Source organism: Aspergillus tubingensis, assembly GCF_013340325.1.
Source record: "Aspergillus tubingensis WU-2223L DNA, scaffold_13, whole genome shotgun sequence".
NCBI classification, from domain to species: domain Eukaryota; kingdom Fungi; phylum Ascomycota; class Eurotiomycetes; order Eurotiales; family Aspergillaceae; genus Aspergillus; species Aspergillus tubingensis.
This window is the reverse complement of record NW_023336287.1, coordinates 804,904-821,548: the sequence shown is the minus strand read 5'-3', so window position 1 is coordinate 821,548 and position 16,645 is coordinate 804,904. Positions and strand designations below refer to the sequence as shown.

The following is a 16,645-nucleotide window of genomic DNA, read 5'->3' as shown; positions in this document are numbered from 1 at the left end:
GTCCTCACTTTGCGTCCCAATCAGACGCACAGACTTGCTATGGACCCCCATGCAGCGCTCGAACAATAGCTCTGTCTATGTACGAAGTACAGACTAAGCCGAGCCTATTCCACGGGGTACGCATGGTACGCACTCTCATAACGCAGCCCAGTGAGTCATGTCGGGGGCGAGGGATCGGCCTGAAACCAGACAGGCTACCCTTCCGGCCATCTAGGAAGCGCCATGTTCGTCATAAGCGCTAGGATTGTTGCGTAACTCCAGGCCCGTCGCTGCTGTCAAGGAGTCCGGCCTCTTTGACCAGCTCATAAAACCGGCCTTCGCGCTTGATCAGCTCCGCAGGCGTGTCGAACTCGACCACCCGGCCCTTGTCGAGCACCACGATTCGATCAGAATCGATAATGGTATTGATACGATGTGCGATAGTGATGATCGTCCGGTCTTGGAAAATGCTGCTGCGCAACGTGCGTTGCAGCAATGCGTCCGTTTCCACATCCACTGCCGCCTAAAGCTAACTGTAAGTTTGGAGGCGAGATGAAAGAAAAACGGGGGTAAAGTAATGAAACAACCAAATTGCAATGCGATTGGCCACGTACCGTTGCCTCGTCCAGCACGAGAATATTACTAGGCGTCAACAGCGCTCGCGCCAGGGAAACCAGCTGTCGCTGCCCTTGACTGAGATTGGATCCTGCCATTAACTAGGTTAATCCAGATCCTTAATGTGGTAAAAACCGCGCAGAAATGCACGAGAGAGAGGCCAAAACCAGCCACATGCTTACCTCCTTCCTGAATTTGGGCATCCAACTGACCGTCCATTTGCGCGATGTGATCTTTAAGTCGCGCATGTTCTGCAGCAATCACAGGTCAGTTAATCACGCTTAGCGTTCGTATGCAATGTAGCCCAACGTACCAAGCACACTCCAGAGTTCGGTGTCATCATGCACATGTCGTGGGTCCAAATTATCCCGTACGGTTCCTTCAAACATGGCCGGATCTTGAGGAATGATGGCAAGGCGGCCCCGCAGATCGAAAAGGCCAATGGTCGACACGTTCAGCCCGTCGATGCTACACACAGCGTTAGCCTTTGAACCTATTTCGCCACGATGGAATAACGTCGGGCAGCAGTCCTTACCTGATGCTGCCATTATCCGGTTCGATAATGCGGAACAGTGCCAGAGTCAGTGAACTCTTGCCTGCACCTGTGCGACCAACCACGCCGATCTTCTCGTGGGGCTTGATATCAAGATTGATATCTTTGAGCACGAGATCAAGCCCTGGGCGGTAACGTGTGCTGTAGTTGTTGAACGATACCGCGCCTTGCGCCGGCCAGCCAATAGCAGGACGATGCTTGAAAATCACCTCTGGTGCCTCGCTGGGCAGGCTTGCGTACTCTAGTACACGCTCAACCGACACGATGTTGGTCTCAACCTCGACCGTCTGGCGGACGATCCAGTTCAGAGATTGGGTAATCTGTAGAGCGTAGGACATGGCTAGACCAACCATGCCAGCAGATATCCCACTGCCGGTCGCTACGGAAACGATAGAAAGTACCGCGGAGGCCAGGATGATTACAGAGCCAATGAACTCGAGACGCACAGCAAGCCAACGGTTGGCACTGATGGATGGGAAGTATGCACGCACATTCGCATCCATTCGCCACTCGTTCTCCAGAGTAAATCGCTCTTCCTGTCTATAGGCACGAATCGTCGAAATGCCGCCCAGAGACTCCTGGAAGTGAGCATAGATAGGACTGCGCGTAACGCTGTCCAAGCGCTTCAGTTCACGCGATGTGCGGAGGTAGTACTTTTGGTAGCTGAAGTATACGTAGCTCAAGGGAATCACCAGAATGAGGAATGCCGGGGTTGAGGATGCGATAACAATCATGGTGAAAATGGCTTTGGCAGAGTTGCCGAAGAGCTATTGGTAGATGTAAGCGACAGTAGCCAATCAGAAGGGTATCTTAAACTCACCATGTTGAAGGTCCGCGCAAGCACTTCATCAATGCGATAGACGTCGCTGAGCAAGTAAAGTTAGCCTTCCTCGATCAAATCTCAATATCTCGATGACACTAGGAAAAGAACTCACCTAGAGAATCGGTTGAGAATTCGGCCGGATGGTGTTGTCTCGAAGAAGCTCATGGGAGAACGGAAAATGGCGAATGCCATGCGTTCATGAAGTTTGCGGGAGGCCTAGCATATGGTTAAGCAATTGATGTAGAAGCATCTTGGGGTACGGGAAATCCAGCATACCTCAATAGAACAGAAGATCCACAAGATCAAATTCTGAACGATGACCAGAAGGGACGATCCCAAGCCAAAGGCCAAGTAGATACCAATGTATTTGCCGACAGGCACATCTGGCTGGGCTTCGGTAACTTCAGACCAGTGCTTAAGCCAAAAACTGCCTAAGACCTGCGCAGTCTGGGCTCCCAGGAGGGCGGTTAGGTAGAAGCAAACGGCAACGATGTTACTGTTCTTAGCGTACTCGCCATAAACGCTCCACTTGACTTTGCCTTGCTGCGAGGTCTCTTGGGTCTGCTTGCTCTTCAGGACATTTTCTTCGTCCCCTAGCTTCCGCCTAGGGCCCTTCCAGCTGGCAGTGCTCGCACGTCGCAGAGTTACAGTGCTTGTTCTTCTACCACCAGCAGCCCTGATCGGAGCAAGGGCACCAATTTCTCGCTCAGCATCCTCAGGATCCGAGTCAGACTCCGCATTATCGATAACAGTGACAGATTCCGAGCTTTCAGGGCTCGCTAGGTCACGGCTATCAGTGCCAGACTCTTCGTCGTCGTCCGAGTCGTTCATCGTGGTACGAACCAGGTTCGCGACCTCACCCTTCATAGCCAGCAATTGTTCATAGGTTCCGCTCTCGATAATGGTCTTGTTGCGCAGCAAGCCGATGTAATCAGCCTCCTTCAAAACAGGAATAGCATTTGTCGCAAGGATCCTAGTCTTGGTGCTCAGAATGCCGTTTTGACCAAGAACCCTGTTGATGAGATGTCTTCCCACATGTTGATCGACTGCAGAGAGCACATCATCGAGAAGGTAGATGTCGGCACGAGCATAGACAGCTCTAGCGAGGGTCAACCGAGCCTTTTGTCCTCCAGATAGTGAGATTCCTCTTTCACCAACTTCGGTTTGATCACCATCCGGCAGATTCTTGAAATCGTCCAGCAAAGCACATGCCTCGACGGTGAGGTCGTAGAATTGGGGGTCCCAGCGATGACCAAAAACGATGTTTTCACGGACGCTTGCGTTCATGACCCAGGGCGATTGGGCAACATAGGCAATGCGACCTCGTACAACAACTTCACCTTCGGTCCTCCACAAATCACCCAGCAATGACTGAAGCAAAGACGATTTACCAGCTCCGACTCTCCCAACAATGCAGCTGAGCTCACCCTTACGGGCACTGAAGCTGATGTTTTCAATCACGTGCGTGCCTTCGTACCTGTTCCACGTGAAGGAAGCATCCTGAATTCTGACAGACTCGTCACCGATATGAGAAACGGTATCCTCAATCTTAACAGCGTCGGTTTGCAATTCCTCTGCGGTGAAATAATCCGTCAGACGCTTGACAGCCACCGAGGCTTCAATGACAGCCGTGATGACCATTGGAAGGATAGAGAGCGGGAAAGTAAGCAGGTTGAAGAGCGTCAAGGCCGGAAACACCACATCGGTGGTAAGAGGCTTGTCTTGCGTCAAGGCGTAGACAGTGAATGTGGAGCAAGAGACAAGGAAAGGGGTCGACTGCCAAGTAAAGTTTGCAATGGACTGTGTCGCACCAATTTTGCGGAGCGTGTTCAATTCCAAGTCATTACGGATGTGGCTGAGCTTGTTCATGAAGGCTGTATTCCATGCGTAAAGTTTGATACTCTTGATGTTATTCAAAATCTCCGTCATCAGTCGTGATCTTGAATCCTTGTTCTTCATCTGAACAAGCTGCAGCTTCTTCATCATCCGAGCTATCACACCGTTCAACGGAATCATGAGTAGCATCACACCGATACCCGCGAACATGCTGTATCCGACAAGCTGATAGAGAGAGAGCATGCAGAGGGTGATCTGGAACGGCGCGGACCATAGCTGAACACCGAACTGGGTGAGATCGGACAAGCGCTGCTGATCGACAGCCATATGATTGACAATGTCACCGGTTGTCTTCGTTGAGCGGCCCTCACTGGAGAGTCTCAGTGACTTCGCATAAATCAGGCCAGTCAGAGCAGACTTGACGCGCATACCGGTGTCAAAGGCCCTTTGGAAGTACTGGTGAAGACACATGGTCTGCGATACGGACACCAGAAACATGGCGAGAGCTATGGCCACACCCCGAATGACTGGCTGAGGCTCGTCGGTCCGGTAGGAATTGATGAAGTTGATCAGCAGACGCAGAAGCTGGGGCTGGACGAAGGCCAGTGTGTCGCTTCCGCATTTGATCATTCCACCACGCAAGAAAGAGCCACCGAATGATTTGATCAAAGCCAACGAAAGAGAAGGCTTGCTCTTCTTCAGCTCATGTTCCCAGTTCTCCCTGAGTGTCGCCCCAGTCACGCCGGTTGTATCGCGACGGCGGAGGTTCCAGAGATCATCTTGGGTCAAAAAGTTTTTGTAGCCAAATTTCATCATCGGGGTCATCCAGCTGAAAGTAAGGACCGAGAAGATATCTGCATACTCATAAGGGCATTCGTCCTCGTCGCCCAACGCATCGTAGGCGCTCTGTTTCTTGGGAACCAAGTACTCTAGAGCAAACTCCAAAAGCGCCAGCCCCAAGCTCACAGAGAAAGTAACGAAGTATGGAAGCTGATCCTGGTATGCCTTTCGTGCCACAAGCGACCGCAATTTGATTCCGTAGACGATGGTGAAGAAGAGCCAGTAGAACAAGACGACGCCGTTGGGCTGCCTGCTGCGCCAGTGCTCATAATACTGCACTGCAAAGATGACGGCGAGAGAAGCAAGCACAAGAACTGAGCTCCAAAATTGAAAGTCGGCAAACCAGATGTCCGGGTAAGTTTCGACCTGAATGGCTGCCTGTAGGGCAGTAGCAAAGATTAAGGCGGACAAAACGACCTAAGCATAGGGGCAATGGGCACCAGTCAGTCCATAGGCAGGGATACTATAGGGGAAGGGATATGATACTAACCAGCTTGGCATAAAAGTGCCAGTTCTTCGACACAGGCTGAGGAATTCGCTTTTTAAGCAAATACCACACAGCACCTGTACCCATAAGCAGACCCCATGCTGCAACGACAGCCACTCCGGCATCCAGAAAGCATGGCGTCAAATCGAATCTGAACTTGCTAATCGGGCCCCAGCCCTCGACGTCGCCACAGAAGGGCTGCGACTTGGGGGACTGGAATGCTGTGTTCGGGTTTGACGATAGCAGGGATCCGGGGGTGGAATCCCCCAGGAACGTTTGGGAACTGCCTTCCAGCATTTTCCCCGAATGTAAGTATCCCAACCACTAGATCGCTCGTCCTTTCGGACATGCAACGGGGGGAAAGGGAGAAGCAGTGAAAAGCCCCGAGGTTGCCTTTTCACGCAAGGAAGGATTGCGATCGTGAAGGAAGAACGTTTCGTCGAGGGCGATAACCACGGAGAACTACTGATTCGTTAGTGAGCTGCAAGCTGCTTACTAAAGGCCTCGGGGCCCAAGCTTTTGCGGAAAAGATACAAGGCTAAGTAAGCAGTCGTACAAGGGCGTTACCGTTCTGTCCGGCCTGATAAGCGGCATAAGCGCATGGCCCCCTTTTCCCTTTCCCTGGTGCAGTTGCGATGAATGAAAACCCTTTTGAAATCTGTATATAAAGCGTGGATGTTGGTATAAGTTGAAGCGTTGCAGTTATCCTCCCGTCCTCCTTGTACCTTTTCTGGTCAAAGTCAAGCCGGGAGGGATGTATTCCGAACTTATGACATAATTCGATCTCTTTCCTCGTGGTAACGGTGCTTGGCAGGGTTGATCCAAGGTTCTCGACCGAAAGCAGTAGTATCCTCTATAACTGCCATTCTACCTCTCTATGCGGCTTTACATGTCCATTGAATGTTCTATATCCGAGATTCATACAGTGTCCCATCAACGGTTCGGGGATTGAGAAGCGCACAGTCCGACAGAGATGATACACTGGATGAAGAGTAGGTGGGCGGAGGCAATAACCAATGATGTAATGAACGGCTGCTTATCTACGCAGTGCTAGTCTACTAGTCTCACTTGAGTTAACTCCGGGCTCGCCGGGTCATCCCAGTCCAGCCTCAGAGGAATGGCCGAGTTTGAGTCGTAGTAGCTTACACTTCTGGTAGTTCATTATGTAACTTCCTGCTGCTTCTATCTGACAGTATCTCTGGTTGTCTTACTAATTTCTAGAAATAGGACTAGGACGCCTAGTAATATAGTAAGTAATTTACTTTCAGAGCGGTGACTCGCCTTCAATTAGATGACGCTAACCGATGTCGTGCTTACCCGCCGGAATGTGCTCAGCCTGATTGGATGTTTTGAAGGTCTCGGGGTCGGCGTTTAAGCCCAAATTAGCACCTACTACCCCACCCGGAGATACCGCCTGTTCGGAGTAAACTTCCAGAATCTCTGCCCGCCCTCACGGTATCTACATCGGACACCAGACTGCGATCGACCGTCTGCTCATCGCCTTTTCTATCGCTTGAGGCAGTTAGATGACTGCCATTGGGCAAAACCACTACTAGTCACTGGGTAGCCTATCAGCCCTGCTCCACTTGGAAAGAGTGCTATCAACCAGATATCCACAGTAGCCCGTGTGCTGATCGCAACCTCTGTCATCGTCAAGCAAGCTTCATCGGGATAGGCAGTTGTTTGTCTCGGATATCAAGGAAAATATTGAAATAGGAGCATAGAATATGTGGTCAGAGTATGGGAAGCATGCTCGCCTGACGACGTACAGAAACTAGTGATAATAATGTTTCTGGGGCTACTTCGTACGGCGGGCTATGCAATTTCCAACTTACCGCATGTTCACAACCAGTAGTCCTAGACTGTCTCACCGCTTCCATTGATTTTCATTCTCCTCGAGCCGGTGATGCAGCAGTTACTTAATGTTCTACAATAGTAGGGGCCAGTCTGGAACCGAACAATGGAGCGGCTGCCTTCCAGAAGCATTTGGATTGAGCCTCGCGCCCCACCTCCAAGGCGGAAGGCGGTGAGTAGGCTTGCAAGAGGGGTTCCTGCAGCGTCATTCTTTTGGCGCGCAACATTCAAATCCCAGATCGCTCAAAACTTCAACAACAGGCGTGCGTTTCTGGGGCGTCAACATGGCTGCAGATACACCTCTTGAGGAACTTATTAAAAGGCCTCTATATGGTAAGAAATGGATTTCGCTCGTCCCTGAATTGAGCCTTTTATTTATTAATTCCATAGTGATAGATGGCTTGCTGACACATTATTACATTCAAAGTGTACAATCTTCCACAGGAACTTCTCTCGACGCTGACCACAAAGCATGAAAACCAATCGATATTACGGGCGGACACCCCTGAAGCTGTTTCAGACAAAACGGATGAAGTAGTGTTGGATCACGCGGTGGCCTCGACGACAAGTTGTACTCTCTGCAGGGTCTCGTATCTGAACGTCCAAGAACAACGGAGTCATGTTCGCTCGGATCATCATAGATACAACCTGAAGGCGCAGCTTAGGGGTGGTCCGACGTTGGACGAGTCTCAATTCGCAAAGGCTATAGGGGAACTCGACGAGTCTATATCTGGGTCCGAGTCGTCAGAAGCAGAGGATGAGGAAGAGAATGATCAACTTTCAGCATTGCTGAAGAAACAGGCCAAACTCTCCCAGGTGACCGCTGAGGATGAAGTACCATCGAAGAAGATAACTTCCGGCAGGCCACCACTTTTCTGGCTCTCTAGCACACGACTGCCTTCCAACATGTCCTTAGGTGTCTACCGGGCCTTGTTCTCAAATGCTGAACAGGATGAGCCCAGACACCTCGTTGAATCCATAAAAAGAAAGCAACTCCCGCCTATCATGCAACCGAGAGCCAACGGAAATGCTCCAGAGGCGCCGTCATCACCCAGCCCTCATGTTTTCATGTGCATGATTGGGGGAGGTCACTTCGCTGCTATGCTGGTCTCGCTGGCTCCCGAGATCCACCGGAGGCAGGGTGGTATTGAGGATAGACAAGCTCGAGTCATTGCGCACAAGACGTTCCATCGTTACACGACCAGACGAAAGCAAGGTGGCTCACAATCTGCTAATGATGCTGCCAAGGGAGCCGCACATTCGGCAGGTTCCAGTCTCAGAAGATACAACGAAGCTGCATTAGAGAAGGAGATCAGAGATTTATTGGCCGATTGGAAACAGATGATTGATGAAGCCGAATTATTGTTTGTTCGTGCCACGGGCAGTACGAATCGTCGAATCCTTTTCAGCCAGTACGAGGGCCAGGTTCTCAGGCAAAACGACCCGAGATTGAGAGGCTTCCCGTTCAGCACCCGTCGAGCAACCCAAAGCGAGCTGATGCGTTGCTTCAAGGAGCTCACCCGTGTGAAAGTAAGCCAAGTCGACGAAGCCGCATTGGCGGCTGCAGAGGCCAAGCAACGGGACGAAGTGTCGAAGCCATCAACTCCACGGCCTCAACAGCAGAAGCCCAAGGTTTCCAAAGAAGATGAAGAGGCTATGCTTCACACAACCCAAATACAGGCTCTTATCCGTCGTTCTAAAATCCCAGCTTTGATGACCTATCTATCCAAGAACTCGATCCCTACATCCTTCATCTTTCGACCTTCCGACTCTCAGCAGAACTTCCGCTGTCCTACCCCCCTCCACTTCGCTGCCAACCTGAACTCACCATCCATGGTCCTTGCCCTTTTGACCAAAACTACAGCAGATCCAACCGCAACCAATGGCGAAGGAAGAACGCCATTCGAGCTTGCTGGGGATCGTGCGACGCGGGACGCCTTCCGCGTTGCGCGTCATGAGCTAGGCGAATCAAAGTGGAATTGGGAAGCTACCAAAGTGCCGTCACCGATCTCTCGAGACGAGGCCAACAGCCGCTCTGAGAGGGAGCGAAAGACCGCAGAAGAAGAAGAGATTAGTCGACGCAAGGCCGAAATGGATCGTTTGAAAAAGGAGGAAGCGGCTAGTGCGGCACAACGCGCCTCCAAGAAACCAGCTGGTCGAACTCTGGGCTCTGTTGAGAAGACGGCTTCTGAGAAGAGAGAAGAGGAGATGCGAGGTATGACGCCGGAAATGAGAATGCGGTTGGAACGAGAGCGCCGCGCTAGAGCAGCTGAAGAACGCTTTCGAAGAATGCAAGGGCAATGATGGGGTTAACCACTCAACTCTTCCACTCTTTGCTTTCCCCCAAATGTATGATGAAGTCATGGCCTGTAGCATTGCATTGTACGGAGCGTATTGATGTCTTTTGATGAATAGAAATGAATGGCCACGGCAGCCAGCAGTCCATTTTCGGTTGTGCTCCGGCTGGCTATACCTTGTATCCTGCTTTCTGAACCTATAGATGCTGGCAACTAGTAGTTCAACGGCGAGCCCAATCCTTCAACAGTATACTAGATAACAGTGATAGTGCAGTGGATGATTGTTGCTGCCTTAGAGCTTACCAGATAGGAAGGCAGGAACCTGACCCGTGACCTGCTGGCGCTGGAAGTTCCAGCGTGAACAACTCTATACTAACTTTTAATTATCCTATTCCTTGACTCATCAATTCTCTCAATTGATTTTTATCTATATCCCACCTAGCAAGCATCCTAAATTATCGTTATTCCTACAATTTCTCGATCACCCCAGCGCCCACCATGTCCTGGTCTCAGGCTCCGGATGCGGTAGGGATACTATCTAGATGGTATCCAGAGACCGGCCAAGCAGGTGAGCAGCTGATCATTCGGAGCCATCAGACGGTATATGTCGGTAGAGACTCGGATAGATGGTATGCTTCTTGTCCCATCTCGCATGTGGAGGTTAACCGAAATAAAGCCATCTCGTCGTGGATGCTACGTTTATTTCTCGTCAGCACCTCCGCATCTACACCGTCCTGTTCGACCATGAGAACCCTGGAACCATCTTGCCATTGGTTTACGCTGAGAATATCTCGGCAAATGGGGCCTTGTGGAATATCTACCCCATGGCAGGCAGGGGTGGGTTTCTCCTCAGTGATGGCGATATACTCCAGCTGCCGAGGAGTATATTTCTCAGGTTCAGTTATCCGATGCATATGCAAGAACGCCTAGGTGCCATCATGACAAAAGAGTGTCAGGTAAGTAATGCTATTCTATTCTACATTGAGATCGATATGCTTGCTGATTTTCGCGGATTTTCGACAACATGTACTGCGTCACACCACGTAAACTGGGTTCTGGTGCTTACGGACAGGTGTACATGGCCTACAACTCGATTAGTGGTCAGCAGCTTGCTTGCAAGGTTATAAACCTTCGACCTCTGAGGGAAAAGATATTTAGGGGATCATGGACAGGTGATAATGATGACGACAATGGCGATACAACTGTCTTGCGAAAAGCCAAACTCTTCAGTGTGAAGTACGGGAAGAAGCTACGAACGCCTGACCGTGAAGCAAAGCTTAAGAAAAGATTGGAAGTTTTCGGCCGCGAGGCCCTAATACTGAAAGATCTATGCCATGTAAGTTGGCGCATTGAATCTCGTTGTTCGCCATTGCTCTGACACCACAGTAGCCCAACATTATCAGCCTCGAAAAAGTGATACAAACTAATTTCCATATGTAAGTGTGTCCACGGACCTGCACATGGGTCATAGCTAAAGAAACGTAGCTATCTCTTTCAGGAGTTGGTACCTGGTGGAGATCTGTTCTCTTATATCCAGTACAAAGGGGGGATGCTGACCAACATGGAGGCTGCAGTCATAATCAGGCAGCTGCTGATGGCTTTGGATTACTTGCATGGTCAGGATATCGTTCATCGGGACCTGAAACCAGATAATATACTCATGACATCCTTGGAGGACGGATGCAGGGTGGTGCTATCTGACTTTGGATGCGCCACCCGCAACCCTGGACGAATGTCGACAATGGTTGGCACATTCGAATATAGTGCTCCGTTAGTGTTCTGATCGTTGCAGTTGTTTGGCGCTAATTTCAGAACAGAGAAGTCATAGATCCTAGTCAAGAAGGTTATACGAAAGCTGCAGACATGTGGTCGCTAGGTTGCGTAACAGCGGTCTTACTCACAGGTAGTACTTCGTGTGATGGCTCAAGGGCAACGTACGCGATTGACTTGGCTAAAATCGGTGGGTATGAGAAGCTGGAAGCGAGTCTTACCAGACAATTTGCGCATCCCCGAGCAAAGGATTTCATTCAACGCCTCCTCAGAATTGTCGCAGAAGAGCGCATGACTGCCAACCAAGGGTTGCAACATGCGTGGTTCAGCAATCCAATTCATTCGGCCGAATTTCGAGAGCTTTACTGTCGATCAATCAGAGATTGGACTCCATGCTCTCCCCAAGCGCCGATAATTGTGGATATCACCAGCTTGAATTGCTTCAATGACCAAACGCTTGCTCGGGAAGCAGCGAGTAATGATTCCGACCTTGATGGTATTGAAAATATCCAAAAGAAGCCGCTCTCAAGTATAGTGTTCGGAGCACATGGCCCAGCATCAAACAAGACAAGGAGCCCCAGCTCATCACTTGAAGATCTCTCCGGTCACGAGATTGCTTCTCCTACTTTGTCGGATCTCAACTTACCTCCACTCACAGTCTGAGGGTTAAACATCCAACGGTAAATTCATGGGACATGGAGGGGGGATATGCTAGAAAGAGTGGCTAATCTCAACACGCTAGCTATAGCATAGATAGATCTATAATAGCTTTGAAATGGAAAAACACTGAGTTTTCCATCCCACAGGACCACGAACAAACAGACAAATGTAATCGAACAAACAGCGTTGCCATGCGCATCGCAATATTGAGCAACCAGACCAGACAACGAACAAGGGCGCATCCGGAACGCCAGCAAGAAGGCACAATATGTCCCACACAGCCATGTCTCAACTCCTTGTATAACAGATTAATAAGTCCCAATGGCTACGTAACTCCCAGAAACCCTCAGGCCCTTCCCTTCAATCAGCTACGCTACTACTACTACCAATATAGTACCTCAACTAATCTTAACTTACTAGACCACAGGGTCCTTGAATTTGAATGGGTAGAACAGGGGCTTTTGGAAAGTGTATTCATTGCCGATGATGTAGGAAAATCTTATCAAGGGGTGGGTTGGTGGGATGGGATGGGATGGGATGGGATGTCCCTTTGTCTGGTCTGAAGGCTGGAAGGGAGAGGGTAGGAGGGAGGAAAGGAAGGAAGGAGAGGAAATCCTTAGGTATTGGGGATACGTAAATCTTCGTGTAATATAAGTATTGTGTGGCAGTGTTTTGTTTGATTCGGGTGAAAGCTATAGAGAAACAGGAAGAATTTAGGCTGAGTTGGAAGTATTACAGATCTGGGATGGATCCAGACTGTATATATAAGGTTGCTTTTATTATAGAATCCTGAATCACTGGGTAAGGTCATGGGATTACTGCGTAGGGGTGTTATATAGGATGAGATGGGTGAGACTAGGTCGATACTCTGATTACTACTAATGGTATAGTCTATAGGTTGGATCAAGGTACCCCAAACTGTATCTATGTGTGTGGGGCCGACGATCTATGTCTTAAGGCTGTACCGAGTAATGTAGTCGGTTATTACTGGAAGTAGTAATACTAAAGACTCCTTTCGCCGTAGAGTTCTATAGTAGACGCTTGATATACTTCCTATGAGACGCACGTTGACGTCGTGTGTTCGGACTACTGGTGCTGCGGAGGGACGTAACCAATAACAGTGCATCAAGGGGTAGCTGATGAAAAACCTCCTAGGTGGAGCAAGAAACCCGTGCAGGTGTCAATCGCCCTGCACCTGCATGTGCTGTGATTCGCATAGGTAGTTAGTAGATTAGATTCCCCCGGGAACCGGTGGGAAAATTGTCCGATAGGGTGTGGTGTCCCTTGCGTGGGTGGTGGATGCTGCGCAGAGGCTGGGGGAGAGTAGGGATGAACGGAAAGGTGGGTAGAGTTAGAGAAACAGGGCAAAAGGTTTGAGCTGAGTTTCTCTCGTGCTGATGGTTTGCGCTTGTGGTGCTATTCTAGGGGATCTTCTGAGAGAGTTGCTAATCGTGGTACTGAGATCGTCAACCCTTGTCTGGGTTCTTTGGTTTGGTCTCAGGCTCCGGCTTTGTAGAGGCAGGCTGGGGCTTCTTGATAGATTTGTCTGGTTCTAGGCCCAGTGTAGGTGATGCCAAAACGAAGAACGTATCTGTTATTAGTGGTCCATGCTATGTCAGTCTGAATGGGGGTGTTTGTGGCAAATTCATTGGGGCAGTCGTAGAATATACCCGTCCGGAGATATCTTCAGCTGCGAGATAATGCGATGCAGCAGACCGTGGGCAATTTCTCCGAGTGCAACTCCAGGTTGCACTGATGAAGCAAGGACAAACAAAGGAGGGTAGGCAGAAAGAAATGATGGGCAACATCAACGTGCAGTCATCTGACGCATAATATCCCGAGGCGGCTGGGGAGCTACTAGTAGTCGCAGGCACGGTCTTTGAGACACGAGCCAAAATAACAGTGCATAGCCACCTGGAGTCACGATCCTGTGTGAAGGAGATCAAAACCTTGCCCTGAGCAAGAATGTGGATTTGAGAAAGGGAAGATCCGTGAGTGTCCGGGAAAGAAGCAAGGAGGGCAGGAGGAGGGGCCCCCCGATAAGTCGGAGCGATAGGAGGAAACAGTGGACGATGGGTTTCTTGCTTTGCCAGCGAGACACAACTGGTTAGTGGAGGGATGCTTGTCTTGTGTTCAAGACAACAACGGCCAGAATCATCAATCGTTGCGGTTCATCGGAAGCCCCGGCTAGAGGAAAATCGATAAATCCAATGAGTGCGATGACGGTGATGCTGATGACCGAGTCGGTCACTTGGAACTGAAGTCATCTAGACATTCGATGAGTCCAGCCGATTGGTCACCTGCGTTGCTCGCCACTGTTGATTGGTGAACGCGCTTCCGCTAGACGCGCTACTCACGCGACGCGACGCGCGACGCGATGGCGTTTCAATTTTACCTGTCTGGGAAATGGTCCCAGAAAAGATGTTCATGTATTGATTTCTTTCTTTTTATTCGAGGAAAAAGCAGAACTTCTTAGGGCTTTAATCAAATCTACGGAGGGAAAAAGCACTTCATATGTAGACATCTCGTGGTGATAGGGAGTAACTGAGGGACTGAATCATTTTCCCCTAAGTATCCAGGTTATCGAGGGTTGCCATCCCAACCACAAACTATATAGACGTATCCGCTGTAAGAGGGATAGGATTCATGATCGATCAGTATCAGCCCAGCATCAGCTATCTATCTACCCCAATTATACCAAGCTGCATGGCGCATCATGGCTTTGTAGATAGGTATAGATCAACTTCATCCAGGCGTATACTCCGTAACACGCAATGCAAGCTGCAATGCAACAGCCTCCTGTCCCACACCGGTCCGGCCCATCCCAGTCCAGACGGGTGATAGCTCCTCTCCTCTCCTCTCCAGCTGGTGTCGATGCATTTGACATCAAGTGGACACGGCGATGGGGAAATGCCGCAATGGGTGACCCTGCGAGGAGACGCCTTGCAGCGCGCATCCCCTCCGAAGTGGCTCCTGCACTCCTTGTCTCACTCCACCCTCCGGAGGGGCATTAAGAGAGAGGAGATATAGAGGGATGAAGGCAGTGTTCGACCTTCAAAAATAGGCCCTTTCCCCTGTTCTCAGGGCAGGAATGAGAAGGAGGAAGAAAGCAGAGACATGACAAACAAAGAATAAAAGAGAAAAGAGAAAAGAAACAAACCTGAGTTGAGTCCAGGAGGCAACGAAAAGGCAGGCATGAGGGCGACCGACCAAAAGTGTTACTGGTCATTCTTTGTACAAGTTCGATGTCATCCAATCAGTTTGTGATATCACATTCAATTCCAGCTGAAGGCCGGTCCATCATTCCTATACCTGCCACCGCATTCAACTTCTTCTTACTTCTACCCTCCTCCTTCACCGTCCATCGAACACAAGAGTGGCTTTGTTTAGTGTGTGTTTGGGAATCTGCAGCCCGGATTTAGACTTTCCAAGAGCCATTGTTTGCCGGTCATTGGGCCAGAAGCTGGGTCCCCCCCGTTTGCGGAACCGAACAAAAACGCCAGAAAAGCCCGCTGGCATCGGATCTCTCCTTTTTCGCCCATTTTCCCACCCATTTCCTTTCTCCGACATCATCCCATCATCATCTTCCTCGGATTTGCGCCGCTTGATATCCTCCCTTCGCCTCCCACTCCCCCCAGTCCTCTTCGCTGTCATTCCCTCGTCGCATTTCCCCGGACTTACTCCAAATCAAAGCGCTTGCTATTAGCATTTCATTCACGCTCTTTCTGTCCCCCGATCTCTGGTTCTTCTCCTCCAAACCTCTTCCGGCGCAAACCTACATTCTTCGCGGGTTCCTCTTGATCCGCGCACAAACACTCCCGGCATCGACTGCCTCACCCCACCACCAACACCACCACTACTTCGCCAACTATCTAACTCATCTTCACTCTTTTGTCGTTTCATATGTCACTCATCCCTGGGGAATACCCATCTCCGTCGCGCAAGATGTTACTCCCATCTGCGCTGCCTAGCGACATGCCACAACAGTCGACTCAGTCGCATCTCGCGCCCAACCTACTATTCAACACTCCACCCCCCACCGAAGATGACCTCTTCCCTTCAGGCAATGGCCTACTGGGAACCAGTCGCGCCCTTCAATCCCTTCTCAATATCTCTCCTGCTTCGATCCCCCGTCGCAAGACTCCTCCGCGTCTCCTAAGTCCCCTCCAGCTACGATCCCCTCCTCCCTCCCGGTCGCAGAAGCGAGTGGCCCAGAAAGACTTGAACAACCTCACGCGCTCCTCCCCATCACCCTGCTCTCCCTCCAAACTTACGCGTCGTGCGAACAAGCGCAACCGATCTGCCTATGAAATAGACCTCGACTCGGAAATTGAGGATCGCGAACCCACCAAAAATGCCAAATCGCGCGACCGTTTCTCCACGCCCAAGCGTCGCAGACAAATCCCCAATGACCTACCACTAGGTCTTACTCAGGAAGACTTTTACTCACTTTATTCACCCCCGATCACACAGTCGCCTCTGTCGCCGGCGCATCGACCGCAAGAAGATCTGAGCGCAAGTGAAATAAACCCTCTGGAAACCTCACTATACAATCCCGACGCGCCACTGCCGTCCATCGAGACAAACGATGAAAGCATAAAGTCCGCGTCACACGAAATACTTCCGATCGATGCGTCACCTTCCTGGGTCGCAGAGGACGATCGACGGCTAGTGAACTTGGTCCTCGAAAGATATCAATTCTCCGAACAAATCTTGGATGACTGCGCCAGAGAACTGGGCAGAAACCACGAATCCATCAGACGCAGATGGCAAACTCTTTTAGGCCAGGGGGAGATAGGCTTGCGACGAGGAGCTAAACCAGACCCGATGGGGATTTAAAATGGCCTCCTTTTCGTTTATTCCTCCCTGTGTCTACCGATGAATATTTTCGTTCGTTTATTATTGCTTACGATACCGACTCTACTCGCTTC

The 16,645-nt window shown here is 50.3% G+C and overlaps 4 protein-coding genes across 4 annotated transcripts; 3 read left to right on the top strand and 1 right to left on the bottom strand.

Annotated features, from left to right (window-relative positions):
- Window positions 1-238: 238 nt before the first annotated feature.
- AtWU_10575 (ATP-binding cassette glutathione S-conjugate transporter YCF1) lies at window positions 239-5,430 on the bottom strand (the record flags this gene model as incomplete). The annotated part of the gene is made up of 9 exons (XM_035505679.1): window positions 239-502; window positions 594-685; window positions 777-845; window positions 908-1,062; window positions 1,130-1,914; window positions 1,968-2,013; window positions 2,083-2,186; window positions 2,247-5,063; window positions 5,137-5,430. The coding sequence occupies 9 exons, from the start codon at window positions 5,428-5,430 to the stop codon at window positions 239-241; spliced, it is 4,626 nt and encodes a 1,541-aa protein (XP_035361572.1).
- Window positions 5,431-7,271: 1,841 nt separating this feature from the next.
- AtWU_10574 (putative C2H2 finger and ankyrin domain protein) lies at window positions 7,272-9,291 on the top strand (the record flags this gene model as incomplete). Its single annotated transcript, XM_035505678.1, has 2 exons — window positions 7,272-7,320; window positions 7,415-9,291. 2 exons carry the CDS (start codon window positions 7,272-7,274, stop codon window positions 9,289-9,291), a joined length of 1,926 nt encoding a protein of 641 aa, XP_035361571.1.
- Window positions 9,292-9,782: 491 nt separating this feature from the next.
- AtWU_10573 (serine/threonine protein kinase) lies at window positions 9,783-11,717 on the top strand (the record flags this gene model as incomplete). The annotated part of the gene is made up of 6 exons (XM_035505677.1): window positions 9,783-9,913; window positions 9,961-10,240; window positions 10,357-10,620; window positions 10,674-10,720; window positions 10,770-11,054; window positions 11,102-11,717. The coding sequence occupies 6 exons, from the start codon at window positions 9,783-9,785 to the stop codon at window positions 11,715-11,717; spliced, it is 1,623 nt and encodes a 540-aa protein (XP_035361570.1).
- A 3,942-nt stretch (window positions 11,718-15,659) lies between these two features.
- On the top strand, window positions 15,660-16,553 carry AtWU_10572 (uncharacterized protein; the record flags this gene model as incomplete). The annotated part of the gene is made up of 1 exon (XM_035505676.1): window positions 15,660-16,553. One exon carries the CDS (start codon window positions 15,660-15,662, stop codon window positions 16,551-16,553), a length of 894 nt encoding a protein of 297 aa, XP_035361569.1.
- Between the last annotated feature and the right edge of the window lie 92 nt (window positions 16,554-16,645).